An 11,137-nucleotide genomic window follows, 5' to 3' on the forward strand; every position below is an offset into this window, starting at 1 on the left:
TAAAAGCTTAAACTCAGGGTCCTATGTTCTAGACTCTTGTTTCGAAAGTTCAATATTTTTCGACTCTCCTCTCATGTTGCGGTGGTGGTGGCGGAGTATTATCCCGCCTATCCTTCACATCACACTCTTGATGATATCTTTGAGGCATTTTTGAAATCACAAAAGGAAAACTCAACTCGACCAACGCTCTAAGCATCCTCGAAACTCAAGTTCAATTTACTAACTCAACTTTAAGGAAACCTTCACGGTCACCTTAACATTCATCTGTAAGGCAATAAGCACTCACGAAATGCTAACAAAAAGACCACTCTGGTCAACCTAATATATCCATCAGTAGAATGCCTCTTTTTAGAGGACTTACATAAAGGGGTTATATAAACCCTACAAAAACTATAGTATCTATCGTAATGTCCCTTCTAAACCGACACCATTAATGGTGCTATGTCTCGGTTTGGACTTTCTACGGTAATTGTTACCAGTTAACTCATCTAGTTGCTACTTTAGCACACTAGGAACATCCATCTATTTAACATCAGTAGGGTACTATATTCGCATGCTTATCTATCAGCATGTCAAAAGCTCAAGTATCAATATCTCCTAAGTAAGTTATATACATCGCAATATAATTGAAACTAATCAAAAACAAGGGTGTACTGCTCATACTCTCAAGATCATCCTTAGCTCTAGCCTACATCGGCTTCTCTTCTCATTCTCATCAACTCTAGCCCTCCTTGGCTACTTCTCATCCTTTCAACCCTAGCCTTCCTTGGCTCTTTCTCATCCTTTCATAGTCTATGAACATGTGTTTGAAAATCTGCTAGGGTATCTCTGTACCACATACTGTACGCCTCGTCCTCGTATCCGATCTTCCCTGAGTTCGATCTCACAACAGTCCACTTTCGTGCAGTGCCAACAGTCCTGGCCAACCTATAAGGAGAACTTAAAGGTGACTCTAGGAACTAACTCTACTTGGCTCCAGCAACAGAAATAAACAAAACATAACTTAGCAAAACTCCTACTAAGTAGTACTGTTATCTTAAAACTCAAGCTCAAAACATCTAAATTCTCATCTCGTCCCATCTTTACTCAGTAGGGAATCTCTCTAAACAATGATATTAGATCCCTTAATCTAAATCATCGTGACTCAGTAAGACAACTCAACAATTTTCTCTCAAAGCCATCTCCAAAGACTATGGCTCATGATACCTCCTCAAGTACCATTAAGGTTGCGTGAGCAAAATTCGCGTCACAAACAACTCAACATATCGTACAATATCTCATTGCAACATGCTAATAACTCATCATTAATCATGCTATTATACTCAAGCTCATAACTCAAACTCATAACTCAAACCAACAAGTACTTAAAGCAATTGCTAATTCTCTCAAGCTTTAGCTCTAAGTTCTCATTTCATCCTTCTACTTAGAAAAAAAAAATCTCTCTTAACAATGACATTAGATTCCTTCATCTAAATCATCGTGACTTATCACAATTGCTCAAACAATTCTCATCACAAAACATCTCAAATACATCACATCATAACTCATAATTATGCATCCTCAATCATATAACATCATATGATATAAACGCTCTCATGATTCATCATGTAACGTCAACATATGCTTTTACAGCATAATAACTCATTATTAATCATGTTGTCATCCTCAAACTCAAACTATGCACCTTCAAAGTGTAACATCATAACTCATCATATAACCTCAACATCATGCTCTTCAAAATTTAATGTCAAATAAACTTTGAAATTTTACATACCTCGTTGAGTCTGGTGTGATGGTGCGCTGAGCTCACGGTTGTTAATAACTATTAGTCTAGTGACTCATTCTAGACTAAACTCAAGACTTATAATTCAGAGCTTTCCTTCGCTCTGATACCACTTTGTCACAGCCCGCCCTAACTAAGGATAGTTAAGCCGAGTGATCTACGACTAGGGATGGGGTTAAAGAAGAAGGGGAAGAAAAGGGGCGTCATTTATAGCCGTAACACTTACTCATCTTAATAAAACTCGTCATTTTTATTCATGAATACTCAATTGAAAATAGTCTATGAAAGACAGCATAAAACTTAATTAATATCATTAATCAAGTTATACATCATATGAAACCATTCTCTTAAGACTCAAAGTATGACGTAACATACTATAACATCAACAACATCTTGCAGCGGAAAGTAGCTAGACATATGTATGAAGACATATTCTAGACAGGTTAACTATTTATTAACAACCCTGGAGACTCCGCTCATTGCAGCACCATCATCACATCAGCTCAACCTGCACATTTAGAAAACATATGCAGGGCTGAGTACAAAAGCACTCAGTGGGCACGTATGCCTAGATATAAAAATACATGCTTCAAAACTGTAAATTGTCATGCCATCATAAACAGTACAGCAAGGGAGTTTTTCGCTAAAAAGGCCCAAGCTTACTAAGTTCATTTGTGATTCTTAAAGTTCGACTGCAGTCTAAGTTCTCTTGTAATCTATCATATCTGGAACTGTGTGCCGGAGAGGTGGCCACCTCTCACGGTCACTTGACCGGCCAACCCGCTAGATGACTCACGGTCACTGGTGTACACTAGCCCTGGCAGGATAGCTATCAACTGCTCAGGACCCGAATTCGATTGCATCATTGGCAAAGCCAAAGCAGATAGATATCATACTAAAATTTAAACATTTTATGGCAAGACAATACTTGAAATAACTTTAACTCAAAGATTTTGTCATGAAATAACTTGCTCAAATGTAGCATTAAACTCTTTTGATAGATATATAAAACTGAAATTAACAGTTAAATTATCTCATGCATTCATTCGTATAAGAGGCCTACGACACGCAGGGGATCTCTATATACGTATAGTAAAAGTAATGCCCACCTGATTGCAGTGTTTTGCTACTTAAGACAATGATTCTCTTTCCTTAGCGCGATAGGTTACTCAGACGCTTTTGTTTATTTGAACCTTTGATAACACGAAAACATGTGTTCAAGTGAATAATAGAAAAGATAACAACAAATGCAGTGAATCACTATTCACTCATTTCTCTAACTACCCATATTTCCTTAAACGACTATATCTAACTCATATGCAATCGTTCTTCCTTCATCAAAATATTTCATGTACCTTTGAGGATGTAGGAAATTCCATTTTATATTATTCATTTATTTATCTATTATAAATAAAGAATAATTCTATAAACATAAAACGTTTTCCTTTTCCCCATTTAATAATGCCAATCACCAATATATATATATACACATCGATAGCTCATTTATAATCTAAAAGTGATATTTTATCAACAATAAAACTTTAAAATCCTTAATAGGAATTATTTTGAATTATTTCCATCTCAACAAAACTGTATAGATTCAACTTCAACTAATAAACTGCTTTTACTCCGAACTCGTATGGAGTCGAATTTTATGTCAATAGAAACCTCTTTGAGTCTAGTTTAATTGAAAAAAAAGTATGTTGAAAAACTCCAAGTAGTTTAAGAGATATAGCGATTTTCCCATCGCCTACCAGATTCGGCAGTTTCTGCCAACTGAAAGTCCAGATTTTTGAAAAAATAGCAAACGTTACCGGAATAACCTCAAATTTTATATGAAGATAGCTAACACATATATCTTCATACAATAAAAATTTGAGAGCTAAATATCAACATATGGTTACTGAAATAATTAACCTAATCATCTGCCTCACGACAGTTTCAACAGATACGGGCAGTAGACTTCTCAAATTTTAAAAGGGTGGTAAACGAAGTTCAAATAACATGAAACTTTGTACAAATATTTACCACACTCCCATATATACCCCAGAAATTTCCCATAATATAATAGAAACGGGAATGCATCGAAATAAGGGCGTCAACTTACCCTTGTCCAAGTGAGCACTAATGGAAGTTGTTCGTCGGGGGTTTTCCGGTCGTCGTTCCGCGATGGTGTTTAGCCGCGAAGGTCTACGACTTAGTTTTCCTCGTGCGAGGTAGATCAGACTACACAACGGTGGTTTCTCGATCCTTTTTCGTCGTAAGGATAGTGAGAAACGAAAGCCGTAAGTTGGCCGGTGGCTAAGTCGGGAATTCGACGTTGGCCGCCGAAGGATATTGCGGCCTTTGGTCAGGAAAATATAGAGAAGGCTTCGGCCTTTCGATTGTTGGGTTTGGTAGCCTGAAGATGGAGGAACGAGTACACGTTCTCGGTTCAGAGCCTAGTGGCCGGTCGGCGAAGAAACAGCCCGGCGAAGGGAGCTCACTTGAGCTCTTTCAAACAGAAAGGAGTATTTTCTGCTTTGGTGTTGTTCTGGGGTTTTGGGGTTTTTGGGTGATTCTAATGCTGCTGCGAGGGGCTCAATTTATAGGCAATGGAGCTGTGGTAGGTGGCAGCATAAGTGGAAATTTGAGCTGCCCCTTTTTGACAATTGCTGCCTTCCCTTTTTGACAAACATGAATATGTTTTTGAATTGGGAGGGGGATATGCTCCTAGCATGACCATATATGAAAATACCATTCCAGAAAACAAAGTGGAACATATTTTATTAGTGTTTGCATTCTCCTTTTTTCTCATGAAGTGGCCTTCAATTTACGTTTAATGCCCCATTTGTTGGTTAATCTAGCCAACCTTTTTTTCTAGAACTTGCTACATTCAATTGTAGCTGATGGGAGTTGTTCTTGCAGGCAGCAGCTGTTGCACACACTCTATTCTGCAAGGTCTCAAACGTGTAGCTAAACCAATAATTTAATTATTGGTTTGATTCATGATTGAATATTAAATCGCAGCTCTGTATCTCTTATACAGACTTTTGCTGAAATAATATTATCTGAATAAAATAGTCACAATAAATAATTAAAAGAATTTTATAACTAATGCACATGTTTAATCTAATATATATTTAAAAGAGCGGGGCATTACATACTACCCCCCTTAAAATAAATTTCGTCCCGAAATTTGCATACCTGGTATTCTAGCTTGTAATACTAGTCATTCGTTTCATTCATCTCTTTTGTAGCCTTTTCCATCCTGTGATGGTTCCACTACATGACGAGAACAATATTATTGCCTCGTAACACTTGAACCTTGCAATCTAGTCACTAAACTGATTTCTCTTAAGCCCTGAGCTTGGACTATCTCATCTTTCTTAATCACATACTTTCTTAATCACATACTTTCTTAACTGCGAGACGTAATATTCAGTGTATACATCCACAATCCTCCACTAACCATTAGTGCACTATTCCTGACTTTCGTGAATCCTTTCGTTTTTCTTATTCTTGAGGCGAGACACATTTTCTCACCAATATCCACTTTCATTTCGTGCTTTCATAATCCTTTCTTGCAATTCACACTTAACTATTGATGCAACTACACAGCTTGATATTGTCTCCGGATGGTGAACAATTACTAAACCGAATAAGGCAATCACCAATCAGTACTTTATATTTAGTGGTGAAACATCTTATCTCAATTTCCAATTGATAGTACCATCATAATTCTTCACTAATTCGAATCGTCTCTGTTGTCTTACATTGAAATCTCTTTGCTCGAAAAAGCACTTCAAATTCTTGTCAGCTATAAGGACCTCACACTTAACTCCGTAGAGATAGTATCTCCAAATTTCCGACACGTGCACAACCAAATTCTTGTCATGATAACTTATTAATAAAAGAGAACAAACTCAAAGAAAATTTCACCAATTCTCATTCATCATTTTCATTTTAAGCAGAGATAATATTATCACATCAAAAATAAAAATGAAAAATAAAAAAGGATGAATTTTTCTTTATATATACCAAAAGAATATGAGGAAAAAGAAAAGAAAATGATTTAAAAAGGAGATTTTTTATATTTCTTATTTCTCATGATAAATTTATGACAAAAACGAATACACTATTAAAGAAAAAAACACGCACATAATACAAGAAAATACATCTACAATCAAGTTTAAAAAATAAAAGATTCAAATTAATTCTCAATTCTGAAGCTATTTATCTATTTCCAATGAACTTTTCTATCTCTAATAGAGGTGGGACGGTATGATATACCTTACAAAATTTCTCATACCTTATATCTTACCTTTATCTTCGGTATGAAGAAATCGCATACATTTATCTTACCATTACCCACGGTATACCTTAAAGTACGATATGAAAAAATCTCATACATTTATCGTACCTTTGTTTCGGTATACCTTACCGTGTTTCGGTATACCATATCATATTTTAGTATATCGTACTTTCACGGTATACCAAAATAATTAGTATATTAAAATTGATAAGTTTGAGTACGGTATTACTGATAACTTATTTTTTTAAAACTTGCTCACCTAATGAACAACATTTAATAAATATAATAACTTCAATAATAAATTCAACTCAAACACAATAAAAAAAACTACACAAAATTTGTTCATGTCTCAATAATTTCAAACTAGTACAAGTCTACAACACCATATTCTCATACATGTATATTATAACTATATAACTCATATAAGTCTATTATTATATTATAACTATGTAACTCATATAAGGTCATCATTATATTATAATATTAATATAAACGATGCTATAATTCGACTATATTATATTATATATTACATTTTGTTCATTTTTATATATTTTGATGATATTTCTATTCTTTCTCATCACTACAAGAAAACGCGGCTCTAACGACCGAATTTTCGATCGTTCAAATCGAAAATTCGGTCGTTAAAGCTTTAACGACCAAACTAACGACCGAAAACTGTGGTCGTCGTTTTGTTCGTCGTGCGGGCTTCAACGACCGTTTTTTTTCGGTCGTTAACTTTTAACGATCGAAAATTATTTTAATGACCGTTTATGCGGTCGTAAAAACTGTAGCCAAGCCTGTCGGGGACGACAGATTTATTTTTCCAACAACCAAATTTCGGTCGTTGTTTAACGACTGAAAATAAACGGTCGTTAATCTTCAGGGATATTTAACGACCGTTTTGTTTTCGGTCGTTGTTTAGCGACCGAAATTCGATCGTCGGAAAAACAATTTCGGTCGTTGCTGGACTTTTTTTCTATTTTTTACGTCAATTTGTAACGACCGTTTACCGATTTCCGACCGGATTTTCGGTCGTTAATTTAATTACTATTTTTTTTTCAGAATTTATATTTCCTGTTTTCAATTATGTTGTAAATTATTCAAAATTATCAACTTATATCAAAGTAGAAAGACATCAAATAACAAAGTAGCAAATCATAAAATATGTCAACAAGTTTAGAAATTCAGTATTCAAAGTATAGTATCTACAACAAACGAGAGTAAATATAATCAGAGGTCCGGGTGGGTCCCATCAGAGGCGTCGGAGGGGGACTGTGCTCGATATCCTCGCATGAGGAGCGCGATCTGGGCTTGCATCTCCTGTATAGCCCTGCTCTGAGCCTCCTCGCTCGCTCTCCTGACCTCTAGCTCCCTCTGTGTGGAGCTCAGCTCCTCCCTCAATGTAATGAGCTCATCTCTCGAGGCAACAGGGAAAGGCTAGTGGAGTGCGTGCTCGACGACTCGCCGCTCTCAATAATCGCCCTGGACATCATCATGCCTAATCCCATGATGCCCCCTCGGATCAAGAGTGACGACCTCTCGGAAGATGCGATCTACATCTGAGAGCGTAACCTCTTCCTGTGTTTGGCGAAGCTCTGCCAATCTCCTCTCGACCTCCAACTACAATACAAAAAAAGTTAGAATAGTTGTAAAATAAATTATTCGAACAAAAGAATTTAAAGACAGTAAATTAACGTCATACCCCGTGCTGCGCAGGTCGTCCAGCGGTATACTGTCCATTCTTATAATGGATCCGTCGAAAAGTAGCCCAAGAAGCCTCGTCAAAAGGAATATTGCTCTCCCGAGCCTTCCAAAACACATTAAAGATAAAATTAACAATTTAACAGGCATAAAAACTTTGAATAAAAATATGTACAAGTTACCAGATGCTCAGCATGATCTATAGCACTATGCGACCCTCCATGATGGATAGCCATCCCTGTACCCGGACCGCATGGCTCTGAGCGGCGATTCCTGGACGCCTGAGCAGACCTTGCCTGAGTCTCAGGCAAAGCCCAATAAGCCCTCCAAGCAGCCTCAATGTTAGGCTGAAGATAATCAATCGTCTTGCTATGTATCAAAAGGACCTTCTTGCAATTGGAGATGTAATCCTTATACGCCACTCGAGCCGACTTAACCCACGCTTTCTTAATAGCCTGCATGGTATGTTGCGTTTTATCCCAACAAAATGCTTTCTGTTTAAAAATATTGCAAATAAGAGTAAAATTAGTATTGTGATTGTTAATTTAGAATAACATTATTATATATGAGATGATCGTACCTCAAACTCATTGAAATAAAAATCCTTCATCTCCTCAGTCAAATTCTTCCAATTGGTGCCACTTTCATGTGGCATACCTCGAAAGCTATCAGTCGCCCTAGCCCGAATAGCTCCAGTCGGCCTCATAACACTTAAAGTTTTGAAATTAAATTTAGAATTAATGTACATTACATTTTGAAGTTAACTGATTACTCAATGTGAAACTTACCTACGAGTGAAATACACCCATGTCCGGCCATCTCTAGCAACACGTTCCTCCTCCACATTGGGGTTTTCATCCTCGGGCGGCGTATCAGTGATCGTAGGACCAGAATCGGATGGAGTAGAAGTAGACATCTATATCCAAATTTGAAGTAATTAATATATTAGTTTGTTTATTTTATTGTTGACCACACTAAATATATAAAATTGACAAATATGTTTTATTTGAAGTAATTGATTACTCAATCAGATTCAATGTTAGAAGACTCGGGGGATTGTAAGATAAGGTCTTCATCATCATCATCATCATCATCATCATCATCATCATCATCATCATCATCATTATCTATGTCCACCTCGCCTCCATGTGGATGAACCATTGTTGGAATGTCATCTATATTCGTAAGAGATATTCTGCCTACGACTTGCTCTTGAAAAGGCAAAGACATTGTTGGAAGTTCAGTTGTGGAAACTTCAACAACTGGCCTTGCTTTCACTTTACAAGCAGCAAACCAATTTCTTCTGTTGTTATTTTTACTCGGATACAAGCAATAATAAACTTGTGCAGCTTGATTGGCGAGGATAAATGGTTCGTATTTGGAATAACGACGATTCATGTGCACTGCAACTAAATTGAAGTCACGATCAATTTCGGTTCTAATTGGAATTTGAGGGTCAAACCACTCACATTTGAACAATGTGGTTGTTTTACAACTCATCAATCGAGCTACAAGAGATAATTGGGTATGAGTTTTACAATCAGACCACAACTCTCTATCTGCCGCCTTTAACATATCATATAAATGTTGGGCTGTTGGGTTTGGAGATTCTTCAATTAAATCATCGACATTGTGAAATTGAGTTGTCGCTACATCCATCACCATCGTCTCATAACGGTTTACTTCTCTATCTTGTTCAATGGTTACAATACGCCTAGCAACATCAGGGACTTGCACTAACGCTTCACCATGCATCGTCCATATATGATATCTAGGGATAAAACCATTCTTTGCCAAGTGAACCCTCACAGTCATTGGAGTATCAAATTTTTTGTTCTTACATTTCGTGCACGGGCATTTGATCTTATTTCCAATCATTAAATCCGGTCGAGAAAGTGCATAATGGATAAATACTTCCAATCCATCCATGAACTCTTCTGTTAGACTATCTTGAGCATATCGCCTATACATCCACCCTCTATCTAAACTCATGTTTGTATTTCCTGCATTCATATATTATTAATGTTTTAATTAGTTCACACATTAGATTTATAATTAAGAATATGAATAAGAGTGGATATTAAAATTAGAAATTAAGATTAAGATTAAGATTAGGATTAAGATTAAGATTAGGATTAAGATTATGATTAGGAATTAAACTTGAGAATTAAGATTAAAATTAAGATTAAGATTAAGATTAAGATTAGGATTAGGATTAGGATTAGGATTAGGATTAGGAATTAAGATTAAGATTAAGATTAGGAATTAAGATTAAGATTAAGATTAGGATTAAGATTAGGAATTAAGATTAAAATTAATATTAAGATTATGGATAAGAGTGGAAATTAAGATTCAAATAAGGATGGAGATTAAGATTAAAGAAGGATGACTGAAGATTTGACTTAAAGAAATATGAAGATTGAAGATTGAATATGATGACGATTAGGATTTCAAGAAGCATGATTGAAGATTGAAGATTGAAATTTCAGCACAACAACAAAACCAGGGCGGTAGTCATTGCTACCGCCTCCGCCTATCCCCCACCGGCGGCCCAAACTCCAATTAATCACAATCATACTTAATCGCATCTCCCCCACCGGCGAAACTATCATGCTTAATTATAATTAAAACATGCTCAACGCAATTAATCATGCTAAATCATATATTTCGCCTCTCCCCCATCGGCAATAAAGCGAATAAAATAAATTTAAACATTCTAAGTTCTTTAAATAGTGAAGTGACTCGGGTTCGATCCCTCTTGGGAGCGAAATGGAGATTGGAGACATAAGGTGGATTTTGGTGAATGGAGAGATAAGGTGGTTCTTGGAGTGGACGGGGAACTAATTACTAACATCTAACATGACTTTGCCCGATCAAAAAAAAAAAAAATTAACCTAACTAAGTTCTTTAAATAGAAATGAACCTAACTAAGTTCTTTAACTAGAAATGAACCTAACTAAGTTCTTTAACTAAATCTAATATATAGAAATCAACCTAACTAAGTTATTTAAATAAATCTAATATTTAGAAAAAAACCTAACTAAGTTCTTTAAATAGAAATGAACCTAACTAAGTTCTTTAACTAAATCTAATATATAGAAAAAAACCTAGCTAAGTTCTTTAAATAAATCTAATAGAGTCGTTGACAAACATGGTTTTCGTACCTCAATTCCACATGTTTTGTTGTTATTTCCCCTCATGTTTTGCTTGTGAATGCTTGTTTGTGCCCGAATATTTAGTTTTATGAAGATTTGATATCTTTGTGTAGTTTTGGAGTAATTTCAGGAAAAATCAAAGATTAATTGGAGGATTTTGAAGATATGAGATTGAAGTACGTCTCGAGAGGAATCCGTGAGCGC

The 11,137-nt window shown here is 35.9% G+C and overlaps 1 protein-coding gene across 1 annotated transcript; it reads right to left on the reverse strand.

Annotated features, from left to right (window-relative positions):
- Positions 1-7,212: 7,212 nt before the first annotated feature.
- Positions 7,213-8,818, reverse strand: LOC131010658 (uncharacterized). The gene is made up of 4 exons (XM_057938295.1): positions 8,359-8,818; positions 7,961-8,268; positions 7,780-7,884; positions 7,213-7,697 (listed from the first exon to the last, which is right to left on the reverse strand). The coding sequence occupies exons 2-4, from the start codon at positions 8,237-8,239 to the stop codon at positions 7,548-7,550; spliced, it is 534 nt and encodes a 177-aa protein (XP_057794278.1). The 5' UTR covers positions 8,240-8,268; positions 8,359-8,818; the 3' UTR covers positions 7,213-7,547.
- Between the last annotated feature and the right edge of the window lie 2,319 nt (positions 8,819-11,137).

The sequence above is a fragment of the Salvia miltiorrhiza genome, chromosome 2, assembly GCF_028751815.1.
Source record: "Salvia miltiorrhiza cultivar Shanhuang (shh) chromosome 2, IMPLAD_Smil_shh, whole genome shotgun sequence".
Lineage (NCBI taxonomy): Eukaryota > Viridiplantae > Streptophyta > Magnoliopsida > Lamiales > Lamiaceae > Salvia > Salvia miltiorrhiza.

Bases quoted from the DNA above. Each gene is read 5' to 3' on its own strand.
- LOC131010658 (XM_057938295.1), bottom strand. From the start codon at position 8,239: ATGCAGGCTATTAAGAAAGCGTGGGTTAAGTCGGCTCGAGTGGCGTAT. The intron at 7,885-7,960 runs GTAACTTGTACA...GTGTTTTGGAAG, and splicing joins TAGATCATGCTGAGCATCTG to GCTCGGGAGAGCAATATTCC. The intron at 7,698-7,779 runs GTATGACGTTAA...TTTGTATTGTAG, and splicing joins GACGACCTGCGCAGCACGGG to TTGGAGGTCGAGAGGAGATT.